Below are 19,699 nucleotides of genomic sequence, written 5' to 3'. Positions count from 1 at the left end.
TCTCATAATATCTAAAGCAGTTACCTAGAATAGCTGTCCTACACTCACAACATAGACTTGCACGGCATTTCTTTGTTTTATTCACATAAAAAAAGAATTGATATTAAGACACCGCCAAAAGGTCATTCTACTTCCGCTGAAGACCAACAGACCATGCATCATAGACAATGAAGGCAGTTGGAAGCCAAAGGGTCACCACTCAAAGCCACATTAACTCCCAACAATAGTTAGACAAGTATCGTAAGATGAACGATACTGACAACAAATTACATAAATGCTAGCAAACTTTCGATGCCACAAATATGATAAACACCAACATTCATGAATACAAGCCGGGTGCCCTACATCATCATGTCTCTTATAACACCAATGAAGGGTCACATAGATGGATAAATTAACATAGTTATAATCTTCACGGGTATGAAAAATGTCTCCTACAATGACAAACATTAACAATTTAAGGTTAATTATAGTGTGCACTTAATAGACTTATTTGTACTATTTATGAATTCCAAAAATTGTTGTGAATGGAGTAATAAAGATTTTGATAGGATGATTGTTTTTTTATTTTGTGCTCTCTTGAAGTTATACAGAAGTGTTAATGCTTTGCCTACAAATAAAGATAAACTACAATAAACAAAAAAAAAATACTCAGACACAAAAAGACACAATAATTTATTCTAGGGAAACTCTCCAACTTGAGGGGAAAAACCCAGCCACACTAAAAAATAGCTCTCTTTTATTAAATAATAGAGGTTTCAGTACAATGCTTCTAATTGAATACCTCACTTATCACACAAAGCAGTCATATACATCTAGAATTGAGACTCTTCATATCATAACCAAAAGTCTTCACTTTTCAAATGCAAGTCTCTTCATATTTCTAAATGTATGTCTTTTCATATTTCTATACACGTGTCTATAAAAGAGCGCCATGCAAGTAATTAGGATACCTCCTATGAGTACAAACATCAACACTCCCTCTTGTCATTTGCACATTTCATGACAGCAATTAGGAAATATCATTTGCAGATTTCATGACATCTTGGCAAACTCAATGGCTACACCCATGTGTGCCAACAGCAATGATTTATCACAAATTTTCCCAACGTGATATAGACATTTCAGCATGATATTCACCATGGCTACTCCTAGAGGGTGAAGAAACAGAAAATCTGGGTTATGGAGTCTCACAAATGACTTCCACCATGCCTACTTACAAAGGGTGGATCCACCATACCTACTCAAAGAGGGTGGAACGAGGGCTTTCATCTTAGACTTCTCCCAGAGAAGAATGCATCTCCACCATAGCTACTCACAAAAGGTGAATACACTATACCTACTTGCAGAAGGTGGAACAAGGGCTTTCACCTCAACCTTCTCCTAGAGAAGAATGCATATCCACCATGCCTACTAGGAGAGGGTGGATCCACGATAGCTGCCCACAAAGGGTGGGATGAGGGCTTTCACCTCGAACTTCTCTTGCAAAGAACTCATTCACAAGGGATTTCACCTTGAACATCTTCCTCACAAAGAAGAACTCATTAACATGTATAAGAATGGTTGAGATTCTCTCTCAACAAAAACTCCCTCTGAACAAGAACAACAATCTCATTGTTTTGATTATCACAATAAGAGAGTTGATTCCAAGTTGACCAAATCAAGAGCTTTAGCAATCACACTCTCATACAAGCTTGCAAAGAATTAGGCATTCTCCATCGGTCATGTAAGCTCCATCTAAATCTAATTTCTACAGCTGAACAGTCTCCCCCTCTAAATATCATTTCTTCCTCTTCACAAAAACTAATAATAACCACCTGTATATGATCTTCCTCTTTAATGAAGATATGTAACATCAATTCAGTCCCATGACTGCAAGCAACATCCCCATGTTCATTTCTACAGTTTGCATGACTTTACGTGTAATCTCCCATCATCACATAGCTTCTCAATCCGTCCTACAACCAAGAGAGATTAATAATAATTCATAGAATCAACCTATCATGAAGAGAAACATAGAGATCAATGCTAAAAGCATATGCAATTCTCAGTGATATAACAAAAATACATGATTAATAGAATATTTACTTCTTTGTAGTCTAATCTTCCTTAAGAATGATCTCAACATGCACACAAATAATCTCTTTTAACAATATTGAACAATAAATGCAAACCAACATTCATATGATGATCATAGCACTTTCTAAATTGAATGTGGCCACAACATAGAGAAGCATGAAATAAAGAGAAAGTTTTTGTAGAATGGGTAATATAGCAATAATGATCTAATAGGAAAGTTTGCTGCTAGGGTGAGCTCAAACAAATGTATAATGCTTATCAACGGTTTCAAAAACATCCCACGTACACTTCATGCCTTTGGGAAAAATAACCAAATCTCTAAGTCCAATCTCGACATAGTCATTTAACCATCTGGGTACACTTCCAGATAACACAAATCCTTAGTTGAATAAGTCCATGGACCAAAACGCCACTATGAGCTGAGAAAAGCAAAACTAAGAAGGATTTCTTTTGATTTGAATTCCCGTCTTCTCCATCATCATGATTTGAGTCGCACACATACCCTTGATTTCCTTTTTTACATTCTTTGACACTTGAGATTCAACGATCATCATATATAAAATGGATTATAGAAATTAACTAAGACTAAAACGTAATTTCTTTTGAACTCATCTCATTCATCGAACATAATCTATGCTTACTATTAAACGAACATAATCTTTGTTCACTGCTAAAAAATATTGATAAAAATTACTCCTACGAATATATATTGCACACTATATCTCTGACAAGAATAAAAATATGCTCACACAAATAGAACATCCTTAGAGACTTCATGTCACGCAACACACCTATTACATTCAATATAATTTTCCAATAGCTCAATACTCTCAAATAACGCAGAGAAAGTCGTAGAGACCAAAACGTTGTGCGATACATATCCACGCGGCAAATAACCAAATGAAGAGGCAAGGTCAATAATCATAAAAATATGCTCACACAAACAGAACATCTTCAAAGACATCGTGTCATGCAACGCACCTATTACATTCAATATTATTTTCCAATAGCTCAATACTTGCAAATAATGCAAAGAAAAGAGTGTAGAGACCAAAATGTTGTGCGATACACATCCACGCGGCAAATAACCAAATAAAGAATGGACAATAATCGATGATACTCGATGACAATGAGAGGAGATGGAACTATCAAAATAAGAAACTGCCAACATAAACAATAATCATTTTAGTATGATCACATCAGCATATCAAATGCCACATCGGAAATGAATGTGAGAAGAAGACCAAAAATACAAAAATATGGAGCTCGAAGCCAATATTAATTGCCGAAAGAAGATAGTAACATACGCAAGAAACTTCAATAACAGAGAGCTCTTCCAAGAGGGAAAACGCAAACATATATGAGCATAAAAATATGGAAAGATTGCACAGCAGCATATAAGCCACACCAAATAAGGATCAACAAATAGCATACTTAGACAAATAGCTGCAAAAAGAATATCATCGCTGAAAAGCAGCATCACCATCATCAGAGGTAACGATATATATCGCAGCTACAATATTTAACAGATACCAATTTCCTGCAAAATACTCATTGCATAATAGATACACAAACTAGTGATCAAGAGAAACTCCCTTAATGTAGTTATTTAACTTGACTCTAATACCATGTTAACATTTTGCCCAGAGATAAAGATAAACAGCACTAAACAAAATCAAAAACACTAAGACACAGAAAGACACAAAAATTGATTCTAGGAAAACCCTCCAACTTGAGGGGAAAAACTTAGCCACATCGAAAATATATCTCTTTTATTAAATAATAGAGGTCTGAGTATAATGCTTCTAACTAAATACCTCACTTATCACACAAAGCAATCATATATTATAGAATTGAGAGACCCTTCATATCATAACAGAAACTCTCTTCATTTTCCAAATGCAAGTCTCTTCATATTTCCAAATGCATATATCTTCACATGTTCCAAGTCTTTTCATATTTTCAAACACGTGTATATGAAAGAGCACCATGCAAGTAATTAGGATATCTCCTGCAAGGCTGCAACTATAAACATACACAGGAAAGTGTTAAGTATTTACAAGTTTGTCTCATTTTTTAGTCAAAAGGTGTTCACTAAAGGTTTACGCAAGGATTTCTCATCCATATGACAAGACAAAAAGAATGATCGTTTCAAATGCATTAAAACCTTTTATTGTAATGGGTGCGTTATCAATTGAATCTAACAGCCCTATGTCTGAGCACTTTTATTTAGAGACATTAATGTTTGTTGATTAAGTTCCGAGGGTCGGCTCAAAGGTTCAAGGCAATGGAGCCAAGAGCATATATGGAATGATTGAAAGCACGAGAAGCACCATGTTTGTGTCCTTAAAGAAAAGAGGAGGCTTGGCATTATGTGTTACTTTAAAGAGCAAGGAGGGCAAGAGTTTGATGATATTACGATAATGGATAATCGTCTATTATTAGTTAATGGTAATCTACTTGTAATCTATTGTAAATATTAGAATGTTTCTAATATTTAGTTAACTTTAGTTAGTTGTAGCTTTTTTAGCTTTCTTTTAGCTAGAATCGAATGTTTCTATTCTTTACGATCATTTCCTAAGGAAACATCGTTTTAATCTTTTATATAAATAGACCTCTCAATCTCTGTTAATATCAAGCAAGAATTACTTCGTAATATGGTATCAAAGCCAATACTTCAAATTTTTTTGAATATTTTATAATTTCTTTCGAAATTATCTACTCCAAAAAATTTGAAATTCTTTCTGAGGTCTTCAATGGTTTTTTACCTACTTCCTAATACCTAGTTTCAGCTAGGGTTTCTAAAACTTGCTCTCTGGCAGCCAGCGATTTCTAGTCTAGTCTTTTCGTGTCTAGAAATCGTGTATTTCTCTAAAAATAGCATTTGAGATACTCGCATTTGCTCTAATCTCTAGCTCGCATCATGATTTTTGGTCATGGTGTCGGTCTTGCAACACAAATGCGACCTCCAATCCCTACAATGATCTCCAATCTTTGCAACACAATTTATTTTGGTCATTTTTGTCTGCCCACATTTTTTGGGTTTCCCACAACAAACAAACAAATTGTGGCCTGTTCTAAGGCATCTTTGACTCAGTTGGCACCGTCTAAAGGTCCTCCATCAACCTTCAATATTAGACCCACACCCAAACAATTGCGCTCTTTGCATTTTCTCAACAAATCTGACCTCCATAGCCGAAGACCTGAATTTTTGCTCAAACCCCTAGTTCTTTTAACTCGAAAAAAATTAGATTCCAAATTCTCGGCGGGTCTTTCGAGAGCTCAATTGGGTTGTCGTTAGATTTTTCTAGGTGCCTCGATTTTTGTGCTTCAATTTTTGAGCCAGCAAATCAAGAAACCGACTACATATTCTTTCTAGGTTATTTGAGCTCACTTCTGGGTCACTCCAAATTTTCTGGATCTTCTATTTTTTTGCCCCAAAAAATGTGTCTTTACATATTTTCACTTTTTCATTGAAAAATGTGCCATGGCATCTCTGACAAACATTGTGCTCGAGCACAACACAAAATTCAATGGTCGAAATTATGGCACTTGGAAGCAATGGATCATTGCAATTTATGAATATCGAAATACCGATCAACTTGTTCTAGGTGTTACGAAGCGTCCAACTGCTCCTGGTATTGACCAGGATACTTGGGATCAGAATAATCAAGAGTCGGTAATACTTCTCAAATTATCCATGGCTGATGATCAGCTCTCTCAGATTCCATCCGGCGAGACAGTTGCCGAGATATGGACACATCTCAAAGGTCTTCATGAGATTTTGACAAAAGCAGAGCTTTCTTTTTGAAAAACACAATGTTTTCTATTATCATGGATGAGCACACCTCGCTCCAAGCACACCTGAATAGGATTCAAGAAATCTGTGATCAATTGCTTGCCATTGGTCGCAAGATGGAGAAAGAGGAAATTGTGGTTATCACCGTTCAGAGTTTACTGAAGTCCTATGAGCATTTGATTGAGACTCTCAACATCATGTCTTTTGGTGTTGATATGAAGTTCACTGAACTCTGCACACTTTTGCTTCAGCAAGATTGGTGGAAACAACAGTTCAGTAGCAATTCCAGCTCCACCTCCACAAAGCAAGCCTTTGTTGTTAAATCCTTTTAGAAGGATAAAGGCACATTTCAATAGTTGTCTCAGCAGAAGTCTTATGCTCCAACATCAAATGGCTCCCGGAAGAAGAACATTCAATGCAACTATTTCCAAAAGTTTGGGCACATGAAGGTTGAATGTTGGAAGCGCTTAGCTTTCCAATCTAAGCAATCAGGTTCGCAGCCCAAAGCGAATGGTACAAAGCACACTGAGCAAATGGAATTTGCCTCTTACGCCTTCATGGCTAAAAGACTTGCAGATCATGTGAAGTCATATGCCTGGTATATTGATTCAGGTGCCTCTTGTCACTTCACTCACCGCAAAGACTGGGTTACTGACTACCAACCTTATTCTGATTCTATTAGTTTTTGTGGTGGAGAAGAGTACACTATTGTTGGCAAAGGCAACATTCAAATTCAGTCTGTCGAGAGGAATCTCATTTTCCTCATTGAATACTACGTTCCAAGGATGGAACTAAATCTACTCTCAGTCAATCAGTTGCTGCAACATTCTCCACTGTTGGATGTCACCTTCAGTTCACATCAGTGTACCATCACTGATAAGGCAACTCAGTCTATTGTTGCAATGGGTCTTGAGGACCATGGTCTTTTCCGACTTACTAATTATGGTGATTCTCGAGACTTAGCTATGGCTGCTCGGCGATCTTCTATTAGCACACTTTGGCATCAGCAATAAGGGCACTTAAATGTGCATTATCTCTCACAACTTGCTTGGAAAGAGCTTGTCCTTGGATTGCCAGAGATTTAGAATCAGCAGCTTGGAGTTTGTGATGCATGCCAGGCTGGGAAGCAACATCGCACACCTTTCACCAGTGGCAATTCATGGCGAGCTTCTCAGGTTCTTCAGCTTGTTCATGTCGATATCTGCGGCCCTATAGCCACTCCTGTTCTTGGGTCCAAGTATTTTATGTTGTTTGTTGATGATTTCAGTAGAAAAATGTGTGTGTATTTCCTTAATAAGAAATCAAATGCATTTCCTGTACTTCAGAAGTTTAAACCTTTAGTTGGAAAAGGGTCTGGGAAATCTATTATTGCTCTTAGATCAAACAACGGGGGGGAATTTTGTTCTAATGATTTCTTTAGCTTCTTGGATACTCATGGCATCAAACACTAGTTGACCACACCCCACACACCACAACGGAACAGTGTAGTTAAATGTTGGAACAAAACAATCACCAAGATGGCTTAATCGACACTCAAACACAGACATGTTCCGAATAAGTTTTGGGCAAAAGCAGTCAACACTGCAGTTTATCTTTTGAACTGATGACCCACAGTAGCGGCCAAAGGTAAAACTCTGGAAGAGGCCTGGTCAAGTCGCAAGCCCAGAATCAGTCACTTGAAGGTTTTTGGCTCCCTTGCTTTTTTCTGGATCTTTGATGCGTTATGCACCAAATTAAATGCCAAGAGTCGAAAACTCATGCTTGCTGGATACAGTAGTCTTCACAAAGCCTACCACTTGATCGACACTGAGACATCTTATTTCCTGTACAGTCGTGTTGTAGTCTTTGATGAGTAGCGAGGACCATTCACATTTGTTTCTTCTATTCCTGATCCAGCAGACCAGCCTATGAAGGCTCATGATTTGGGAGTTAGGCCTCCATTAGGTCCACCTAATGGGAGGGCTCTAGTAGAGACTATAACTCCAATTATACCAGTGATCACTATACAAACACCTCCAGTTTCTCCTGCAAGATCACCTCGATTTGTTGATGCTTCACCTGAGTTTGATCCATATTTTTCTGACGAGGAACCTGATCACCAAGCATCTCTTGATACTCTAAGTTACCAATGTGTCTGAGAAATGTCCAAGTGCGGGTTCTGATGCTTCTGAATGCGCCGGTGCTTTTGGGTGTTGCACTAGTACTCTGTTGTAACAATTAACAACTTTTACCATCTGTCAACTCCTACCATATTATCGCAATTTGTCTCTTCTCACTTTTTAAGAGCAATCTTCCTCTTTCATACACGCTTATACTTTTAGTCGACCAGTTCGTATCAGGTTTTATTTATTGTTTTTAGTATATTTCATACTGTTAACACACGCAAAAAAAAATGTCATAGGAAATTTCAAAAAATTGATTGCCATCGTTAGTTGCAACTTAAAATTGTAGACAATTTCCAAACCGTCAGTTTGAGCAAGCCCTGTTATTATGGAATGGTTTATATATACATATATATATATACTCGCACCCAAACGCATCCAAAATTTCCAAAAAAAAAAAATCACGCATAAAAATATATATATATATATATATGCACACCCAAACGCATCCAAAATTTCGAAAAAAAAGAAAAACGCATCCGCAAATCGGAAACTTGCACCTGCATCAGCATCAAAACCAGAATTGGTAACTTTGCTGATACTAATGTTGCCCGTTCTCCTCTTTGGCCTAAGTGGTGGGCTAAGACACTTGTTGATCTTCGTGATGATGAGCTCATTGATGGGAGAACTGCTTGAAAAAAGAGCAAACCTACAGAGTCTGTTAACTTTGCTCTGATGGCCAACATTCACAGTGTGTTTGAACCTCAAACATACTCCGAGGCTAAAGGAATTCCACAGTGGGAACAGGTCATGACATCTGAACACCAGAGCCTACTGAAGAATAACACCTAGGTTCTTTCTAATCTTCCACCAAGGGAAGAAACCCATTGGCTAGAAATAGGATTACAAAATCAAATACAAATGTGATGGTAATTTGGATAAGTACAAAGCTCGTTTAGTTACGAAGGGCTTTTCTCAACGTTAGGGCATTGATTATGAGGAGAAATTTGCTCCTACTACAAAGATGAGCACCATCAGATTAGTCTTAGCCATGGCACCAAAGTTTGGCTGAAAGGTCCATCAGATGGAGGTCAAGAGTGCTTTCCTGAATGGTGATCTCCATTAAGAGGTCTACATGACACAACCTCCTGGTCTCAAGGTTGTTGGTAAAGACCATCAAGTTTTCAGATTGGTAAAAGTTCTCTATGGCTTGAAGCAGCATGGTACATAAAAATTGATAAGTAGCTCAGTGATCAAGGCTACCAGAGGAGTTCTTCAGACTCAAATTTGTACATCAAGACTAGTAACAGTGACATCATCCTTTTGGTTATTTATGTGGATGATTTGATCATCATTAGCAGTTTGGCATCTTTGATTCAACGAATCAAACAGAATTTATGCCAATCTTTTGATATGACTAACATTAGGCTCACGCATTATTGCCTAGGTGTTGAGGTTTGGCAACAATCTTTCGGTATATTCATCTCTCAGTCCAAATATGCCAGGGCTCTGTTAGACAAATTTTGTATGCAGGATTGCAAGCTTGCATCTACACCTATGGAGAAAGGTCTCAAGTTATCAGCCAATTCTGATTCTCCTCCCATTGATGATACTACATAGAGGCAACTAGCAGGCAGCCTCATCTACCTCTCTGTTACTAGGCCTGACATCGGCTTCCCAGTCAGCTACATCTCCCACTTTATGATAGCTCCTAAGGCTGATCATTGGATGGCAGCAAAGTGTGTGCTTCGTTATGTAAAGGCACTTCAAAGTATGGACTTTTTTACTCTCGAAGTTCTAATCCTAGACTCAGTGGGTTCACAGAATCAAATTGGGCAAGCTTTGTTGATGATAAAAAGTCAACTTTTGGATATGTGTTCAGTTTGTGATCCGATGTAGTCACATGGGTCAATAAGAAGCAGCAAGCAATTTCTCTCTCCTCTACAAAGGCCGAATACAAAGGGACTATTAAGGCAGGATGTGAAGTTGTTTGGCTTCGTCAAATGCTTCGGGATATGCAGATGTCACTAGCAGGATTGACTACTCCACTTGTTGATAACGTTGTTGATAACGAAGGCATTATCAAATTAGCCTAAAATCAAGTCTTCCATAAAGGATGTTCACTGTCACTACATATGACAACTGGATGAAGACAGGACAATAGATTTGCAGTATGTTCCTACCACAGATCAAACTGCAGACCCTCTCACCAATTTTCTTGATCTGATGAGTTTGTCAAATCCAAAGGATAGCTTGGTGTTGTAGATAGATTAACCATTAAGGGAGGGTATTACGATAATAGATAATCGTCTATTGTTAATTACTGGTAATCTATTTGTAATCTATTGTAAATATTAGAATGTTTCTTTCTAATATTTAGTTAGCTTTAGTTAGTTGTAGCTTTTTTAGCTTTCTTTCAGCTAGAAGAGAATGTTTCTATTCTTTACAATCATTTCCTAAGGAAACATCGTTTTATTCTTTTGTATATATAGACCTCTCGGTCTCTATTAATAACAAGCAAGCATTTACCAATTGCTTCGTACTAGATGATTAGTCAAGCACTTAAGGCAACGTTACACACACTCAAAGGGGTGGACTTCAAAGAAAAGGTGCCTTGTATGTAAACATTTCGTTGGTGATTTGTGCAGCAAAGGAGGGAATGTTTCCACAGCATTTGAAGAGGCATTAGACATACTCGGAGGAGATTTGGAAATCCATAGGAAAGGTATCTCATGTGCAGCACTAAAGGAGGCATTAAACACACCCAAAGGAGATGTGAAATTTTGGAGAAAAGGCATCTCATGTGCAGCACCAAAGGAGGCACTAGACACACCCAAAGGAGGTGTGGAGTTTCAAAGGAAAGGTGCCTTATGTGCAACCCTCAACAAGGCATTAGACACACTCAAAGGAGATGTGGAATTTCAGAGGAAAGGTGGAAACATATTATGTTTTCTCATGCTATGTAGATGGTTTTAGGTTCTACGATTAGGAGATTCACTAATGCAGTTAGTTCGGTGTTTCTTGGGTGTGTAAAGAGAATTGATGAAACACTTCATCAAAGTCTCCAGATGATGTGGGTTCAAAACCCTTGCAATATTCCACTCTTATTCGAATTAATGTGGTAAGGAGAGGAATGTTGGCATATTAAATAATAATTTAGTTTTTAGTTCAGTCAGTTTTGGTTCTGATTGGTTGCAAACAGTTATGTCTGTTGCTGTCCGTTGCTGCTTTTCAGTTTTCTGTACTGCCTATTCAAAGGCATCTTTTGAAACAATAAGACATTAAGTTTCTCTACTACTTTATCAATAAGCACCAAAACAAAATGCAGTCATGTGCTGTTTCTGCAGTTGTCAATCATATTATGAATAAATATAACACAGAATTATCACCAAGATATTTAATATTATTCAAGGAGCAAAAGTCTTCATAAAAGATTACAGAATACTTTGTCTAAATAGGATAAGAGAAACTACAAACAGGATAAGTCTTACAACTAAAAAGCTGAAAGAAAATAATATTCCCAAAGTCTATCCTAAAGACTAAATTGATGATTATGTACAAAGTATAACATTAATACTTCAATAAACCACAGGTCACCGGATCCATTATAAAATGCAGTCTTGGACCTACTGTTAATATCATTGACAGTAGAAGTATGAAAAGAATACATATTCCCAGAATTGTAAAAAAAAATTACCGTTTGGATGAAACTAAGCTAACATCTGAACATTTTCTGATTTTATCAAAAGTTGATTTATTCTCTCATGATAATTGTATCTGGCATTTCACCATGACTATTTTGAATTTTCCCTGCTTGGATAGATCTCAACAATCATTGTCCACGTGTTTGTCATTGTTTAGCTTGAAATAATTGAGTTTAAAGATATTCCTAAGACAAATGATTACCAAAAATGAACTAAGAATTAAACATGTAGTTTCAGTCCTGTAGAAATAACATGCAAAACACATGCAGTAAGTGATATCTACAAAGTGCAACAGATTCATCTATGAACAACAATAAGGTCAAACAGCAGAAAGGAATCTTAAATTGAAAGCTCAAGAACAGGGGTAGTAACTAATAACTGAATAAGTATTGTAAATACTGACTTCAGCTGCTTGATCTAGAAACTACAAAAATGAATGGAATTGATGGGTTAGCTCTTTAAGATCATATCCCCATCCAATATATAGAACACAACTCAACCTCCTTCCACATTCATTGACCGGAAGCACCTTTGCACGCCCAATCAATAGGTTGATAGGAACCATCACCCACCTTGAACCAAACCTAGGTTGGACAAAATGTAGAGGGCAAGGAATGAGCAATAGTGAGCAACTCATCAAGTGTTAGGACTTCAACTACTAGGATGGATAGGTAGTGGCCACCTCACCTAATAAGACAAGAGAGGGAAGGTAAGCTAGGGGCCTAGCTCACCAAGATTTTCCAATCAATTGTCCAAGCTTACCATTCATTAATCATCTCCCTCTCAAACATATATATTGACATTGATAAATAGAAACAACTGGCTCTCTTTTTTTCTGCCATTAGTATTGACAAGAAAGCTGCATCTTTCTCATCATTGGCACTAATATTGGTAGGCAAAGACAAACAGCTTTATTTTTCCAAACTATCATTGGCATGAATATGTTTCTGGAGAATGTTATTAACTGGATGACCCCTTCCTCAACCATAACCATAGAGGTGATCATGCCCCTCTCCCTCCTTAACCAGCCAAGTTCCTTGTCTTCCTCCCCCTCCTTCGCCAGGGAAATGGTCTCCAATTGACCAGGCCAAATACGTGGTTTGCTATTCTTCGAATGTTGTCCTTAAATTTGTGCCATTTCTTTGGTTTCAATTCATATTCCACTACAGAATTTATATGCATTAAATGTTTGAATATAAAATAATGTTTCCAACTGATGTTATAACTTAGAAAGCAATGCCTTGATATCAAATTTCCCTGTATCATTCAAGAAATGCAAAACCTTTACAAAAACTATAGAAGAATTACATATAGCATCAATGATAATGGATTCATGATTTGACAATTTTAATATATTGATCATAAGATCAAAATAAAGGATACTGGTAACTTGTAGTGACAAACCACCTTTACACCAACATTATACAGAATTACCTCATGTATCAGGTTACTACTTTAAAGTTTAAACCATTCTTATTGCCTTGTATTAGCATTTGAGTTCAAAATAACATGTCTTTCAACACATTGCTAGAATATTCAAACAAGCTCAAGTTGATATTTTTTACATGTCCCAATTGGTTAAAAAGCATTGTTGACACATTCCTATATCTTGTCCTCAGTAATCTTTATAGAGATATTATCTTTTCTCTTCATTTTAAAAAATTTAGAGTTTCCATCACAAGGCTCATTTTAGAAGCCAACCAAAACACTGATCTTAATCATTTAATGGAAACCCAATTCCTGTATTGCATATTGTACTTGTGCACCATAGACTACCATAATATAAGGCTTCCCCTTCAATGCTTAGCGAACAACAATGAGAAAAATTCCCACAAACCACGAGAGGGATTGCTCTTGCACCTAGAACTAATTTGAAGGTATTTATCACATTGTGGTTCTATGCTTTTATATTAAGCTTGCAGAAGAGAATTCTTAAATAACATCTAGTTATATTGGAATATTCTTCTGTGATAGGCGATCTTGTTTCATACTCAAATATATTATTTGTAATATCTACTCCAATAAAATAAGCCTATTGTTCTTGTATCTGTTGTGTGTAACCATGTGCTCAGAGATGTACATTGTCGATTTCATTTCCGTCCTGCCACTAAAGTTCAATTAAATGTAACCAGTTAAAAGAAAACATAGAATACAACCAATTGCAAAACTAAGCCTCTAATTGTGAAAGCATATTCTAAAAGATGCATAGATGCATTGGAAATTGTGAGTTTGAGTTATTTTCCATACTGTTACTGAATTTCCCTATTTGGCAGGTGTTTTTGATGAGCTCACAATGCACAAGTACAAGACTAGCAATACTGTGAGAGGAAACTTGAAACGAACAGAGAATGCAATTCCATACTGACCATACCTTCTTCAAGAGTATACTAAGATCCTGAGGATGCAGCTTTGCAATTTCTCCTATCTGCCGTGCAGCTGTAAGCCTAGTTGTCTGCGTGGTACCAGCTGTATTTCAAGTTAAAGTTTTATAATTTCGGGTAGCAAATAATACACCAACCCAATAAATTTACAAATCAGTGGCCCAGTGTAACCAACCAACAATACATTTGAAAACCAATCTTCTTGATCACTATCAAAAACAAACAATACAAAATTCTGAAAATGCAAAGATGACTCTGACTAATAGTTAAATTCTAAAGACCAACGGCCCAGTGTAAGCAAGGGTAATCTTCAGGCAATGATGAAGCAACTGACACGAACTACATTTTTTAGCCCTGAATTTCAATCCTTGAGAAGATGGAATTGTGAATTAAAAGGATACTGTCGAGAAGTGTGAGAAGACGCTGAAGACGAGACGACTGTTGAGCCATAACGTCACCAAATTTACACTGTATTTCATTCGAACGTGCTTCCCGAGGCTAATGAATCCTTAGAAACGCCTGAATTTGGCTAATCAGAGAATTTTACACGCCGAGCTCCTATATTAAATAAGTATATCCAGCAATTAAACTATTCTTTCTCGCATTGTGTAAATCGCTACAAACAGTTTCGTCGCGCCTTGGAAGACCGTCATTAAACAATGTTTGGGTTGACTCGTGAGAACCAAAACCCTTGAAATAAGACTTCAGTTTCTTAGCCTACCGATAAAATTAGGGCAGAATGTGTACCTGCCAAAAAAAAAAATATGTCATTGAACTCCAACTGCGCCGAAATTAAACCAGTTTTCTAGGTCAACATTACAACTGATAAATAAAAACCATGTCATTAAACTTCAGACTGTGTAAATATTACGTGCCATATGAAACTCAACGGAAGAGGAAAACAAGTTGAGTATAAAAATATGATTTTTTTCAACAGTATTTTAACATTTTTTCCAACCTCTTTGAAACTGATAATAACGACTACTGTGACGCAAAAGAAAATAACATAAAATCTCGAAGCGAATAACATAAAATCGAAGCGAATAATACCTGTGCTTCCACGCATTTGGATCGACTCAGAGGATCACCCGCAGTTTTATGGTTAGAAGGGAGAAATGGGTGTAATGGCATTAGCTGACGGCGTCAAGTTACGGTGTCAATGTCACCGTCACGAGACGCCCGCAACTGCCTTACGTTTTCCTCCGCCCCAGGCGTTTGTTTCTCTCCGCAATTTTGCACATCTCAGCCCCAGGTCACGTGGGACGGCAACTTTGTGGTCATACAGGAATTTTATTTAGCCGATAGCTTGCGTCATTTTTGTTTAACTCTATCGTTATATTATCGTTAGTGCAAATGACAGCCCGGAACAAATTCATCGAACAGTGCATATACCTCCCGCTGAAAAGGGTCTGGTTGGTCTCTTCCACGTATTAAAATACCTCCATTCATTAAAAAAAGTTTTAGGGCAAAAGATTTATAAAAATGTATGAAAAAAATGGCTAACACTAATTTTAATTGTGATATTGATTTAACTATGTAATTTTGAGTTCAATTCATTGACCCATGTTTCATGAGTAGTGATCCAACATGAATCCATCTCTAATGAGAATAAATGGTTTGCAAATGGGGTTGCAAGCTTAACCAACACTTGGTGAAGATTTTGCAAATAGGGTTGCAAGCTTTGGGTTTAACCATGGAAGAAACTCCGTAGTTAAGCGCGCTCAGGTTGGAGTAGTATTGGGATGGGTGACCTCCCGAGAAGTCTCAGTGCTTCACCCCTGTGAGCATCACCTAGATCCAACGAGTGCTAAGTGTTCCATTTATTCTCATGAGAGATGGATTCATGTTGAATCACTACTCATGAAACATGGGTCAATGAGTTGGACTCAAAATTACATAGTTAAATCCTGATAGCAATATCACAATTTGACTTGGTGTGGAAATTATCTCCTACTTATCAATTAATATTTATTTTATGTAAAGTGCAAAAACTTTAATAAACTGCAGTTACTACATGCAACAATTAAGGGATAGGAGTAAAAGAAACTTGTTTGATTCAACTACTTCTTTCATGTATCATGCATGTTTGGAAGTTTTAAACAAGGAGTTGCATAAGTTGATATTTTATTAAAAAAATATATTAGATTGATATTACATTTTACAAATTTTCACATATATCAAAATTTCTTATTAAAATATTTTATGATAATATAAATTAGCAGTTGCATATTTTTGTACATGCAACAAGTGTGTCGTTAGGAGAATTTAAGAGAAAAGTGTAGAATGAATATTAAATAATGTAGATATAAGTTTTTTTTAAATGAAATTTAAAAAATAAAAAAGTTAAAGATTAAAACATAGATATAAACTTTACAATATTTGGAAATTTTGAATATTGCTTAAGAAACAAGTTTAATAATTTCAAGATTTTACAATTAAATTCAACTTATCAAAAATGAAAAAAAAAAAAAATCATTAAAAAAAAACCATCAAAAAATTTATTACGAAAATTAATAAGAAAAATATATAAAAATATATATGAAAAAATAACGACATCTCTAAATAAAAACTAAAAAATAATATTAAAAGAAAAAATTTAATAATTTAAAATCTAAAACCTAAATCAATTTTAAAAATCAAAAGTTAAATAAATAGAGATCACAACATAAGCTAATGTGAAGATCACACATAATTATTTTCTAAATATATAAGAAAAGAAAAACAATAGTTAAAATTGGATATTTAAAAAAATAATCTTATGTAAACAAATTAGATTATTAATATTTTTAATTTAAATAACATAATATTTACTAAAATCTATTATAAAGATTAATAAATATTTTTTTAATTAAATTTATCAAATATGAAAAAAAAATTAAAAATCTATTATGAAAAATTAATAAAAAAGAAAATTTTAAAAAAATTAAAAGAAATAATTAAACTAATATAATAAAAAATAAAATAAAATTTTTTAAAAAAATCTAAAATCTAAATCAATTTTAAAAATCAAAAGTTAAATGAATAGATTAGCATGAGCTAATGTGGAGATCACAACTAATAAATAGAAAAAGAAAAACAATATTTAAAAGTGAAGATAACAACTAATAAATATCAAAACAAAAGTTAAAAGTGGAGTGAGATAAAAACTATCAATAAATAATTAACGGGAAGGGTTTTTATTTTTTCGGCCAAACTCAGAACTTTCCCGGTGAATTGACAAATTTTTCGTCAAAAATTTAATTTTTGGAAACAAAGTTCGCACAAATATCTTGTCAGCTAAAAAATAAGACATATTTATTAAAATATTAAATACTCGAGAATTATTAAAAATATAAAATATTAAAAATTTAATTTTTGGGTAGATATATTCTCGAGAATCTCATAACTAGTTGGGAAGCCATGGAGTGGTCTAAATGCTCACACCAAAACTCAGCCATGCTTATTTTGGATTTTGAGAAGGCTTATGACAGGGTTGAATGGAGGTTTATTCTTATGATGTTAGAGGCCTTCGGTTTCCCTCCCTCCTTTTGTTATACTGTGCGGGTGCTTCTTAGTGATGCTTCTGCTCAAGTTGAAGTTAACGGTCTTCTCTCTGCTCATTTTTCTCTAGGGAGATCCATTAGACAAGAGTGCCCTCTGGCACCATCTCTTTTTGTGATTGCTTCGGAGGCTCTTTTCTATATTCTCAGAGATAATTCTTTATCTCCCGATGTCAGAGGTATCTATTTGCCTAATGATGAAGAGCTCATCAATTGCCAGTTTGCGGATGATACCGCGTTGTTCTTTGAGCTTTCAGAAAGTAATTTTAAGGCTTTGCAATATAAACTCAGTTTCTTTTGTTCTATATCTGGGGCTAAAATATCTCAAGCCAAATCAGTTTGTTTGGGGTGGGATGTGCAGCCCCCGGATTGGTTTTCTCATTACAATTTTCAATGGGGAGGCCCCAATAAGATCACTAGATATCTTGGTATCCCTTTCTCGATGGAACCTGCCCTCAAGGACATGTGGTCATGGGTTAAAGAGAAGATTGATAAGAAGCTTAACAAATGGCATAATAGGGCATTATCTCTAGCAGGCAGAATTCAAGTTTGCCAGAAGATGTTGTCCTCCTACACCATTTACTATTCCTCTGCCTGATTTTTTAACAATTATCAGATTGCTGAAATTCAGAAGTCCATCAGACAATTTCTTTGGTTTGATGGAAAGGGTAATAATAAAATTCATTCTGTTAAGTGGGCTTGGTGCCACACTGACAAGGCCCTTGGGGGACTTGGGCTGAAGGACTTAAGAATTCAGGGTATTGCCATGTCTGCCAAATGGATTTTTCAATCCATGGAGGGTGACTGTCCTTGGAAAGTGTTGGTTAGAAACAACATTGAGAGGGGTGTGCCTAAGAAAGCCAAGTCTTGGACTAATCTCCCCTTTTGCGACCTCATTATTGGTAACTTTCTTGTCATGGTCCAAGGTTCCGCGGTTTTCAGATCTATTTGGAAGGCTTGGGACCATGTTAGGAAATTCATCACTAACAAGGATTTTCATTGTAATGGTCAACTCCATGGTGAAAGATCTATTTGGTGGAATCTTCAGCTAAATGGTAAACCTTTGGCCCTTACCCAAGGATGTTCTACCAGACTCTGGGCTAAGAAAGGTATTAATCAGTTCATAGATCTCTTTGAGCAGAATCAAATCACTCCTTGGGATGAGCTTAAAAATAAATATGATATCCCTGATTCCCATAAAAGAACTTATAACATGATTGTGCAAGTTGTTAATGATCTTCCCACTATATGCCATGTTGATTCTCAAAGGCACCTTAATTGTAAATGGCCTGGTGGAGTTGTCACGAATCTTCTTAAAGCCAAGAATATTTACAGAATCCTTGATTGTAATACTGATATTATTGATCATATCAATGTTGTTTGGTACTCTTCTTATGATGCTGATGTTTGGAAAAAATACTTTGATATCTTGTGGAAGAATTCTGTTGAGCCTAAAATTAGATGCTTCAGATGGTTAGTCATGCTGGACAAGCTGCCTATTAAGAGAGATTTATCTAATTCTGATTTTTGTAATTTATGCAGAGTTCCCAAAACTGGTAGACATATTCTTTTAGATTGTACTTTTGCTAAAGAAATATGGAGAATGTTTGGCATTGTTTATCCTATTGATGTTAATATTCTTGATATTATCACTGGTCATGTTAATGGTCTTCCTAAAGATACCAATTTATTTTGGAATATATTGTCATCTAACATTCTCTGGCAGATCTAGAAGTGCAGGAATGAGGAAAGGTACCAAGGTAAGACAAGGGATCTTACTGAGTTTTTTCGAAAACTCACTTATTTTAAAATTTCTTTGCAGGTGCAGGCTATTATGTTGATCAAGCGAGACAGGATGAGAAGGTTCCTTCATGATGGGCAGACTACTTTTTTCTACTATGAGTTGAAGCATGGATACCAATGGCGTAGAACCCTGGATGATCTGCAAGCTTTTGAGCAAGCTTGCATTAGGTTGAACAGAGAAATCAGTAAGAAAGTGAATGCTAGGAAAGAAGATTTATTCAGGTTGATGCAGATTCAAGAATGTAAAAGCATCGTTTGGATGGAGGGTTCCTTAGGTTGGACTGCCTGGGTG

General features: G+C 35.9%; 1 protein-coding gene across 1 annotated transcript in view; it reads right to left on the bottom strand.

The window, feature by feature from the left end:
* Positions 1-15,248, bottom strand: part of RGD3 (ROOT GROWTH DEFECTIVE 3) — a 216,116-nt gene extending 200,868 nt beyond the window's left edge. Inside the window, exons 1-3 of the mRNA XM_089815160.1 lie at positions 15,116-15,248; positions 14,467-14,812; positions 14,056-14,150 (exon numbers count right to left, since the gene is read on the bottom strand). Of these exons, the coding sequence (XP_089671286.1) occupies positions 14,056-14,150; positions 14,467-14,515 (144 nt within the window). The 5' untranslated portion in view covers positions 14,516-14,812; positions 15,116-15,248. The remainder of the gene's footprint in view (positions 1-14,055; positions 14,151-14,466; positions 14,813-15,115) is intronic.
* Positions 15,249-19,699: the final 4,451 nt, after the last annotated feature.

Source organism: Cupressus sempervirens, chromosome 2 (assembly GCF_028749045.1).
Source record: "Cupressus sempervirens isolate cs-2001-9-10 chromosome 2, ASM2874904v1, whole genome shotgun sequence".
Classification (NCBI taxonomy): domain Eukaryota; kingdom Viridiplantae; phylum Streptophyta; class Pinopsida; order Cupressales; family Cupressaceae; genus Cupressus; species Cupressus sempervirens.
This window is presented reverse-complemented; position numbering and strand designations above follow the sequence as displayed.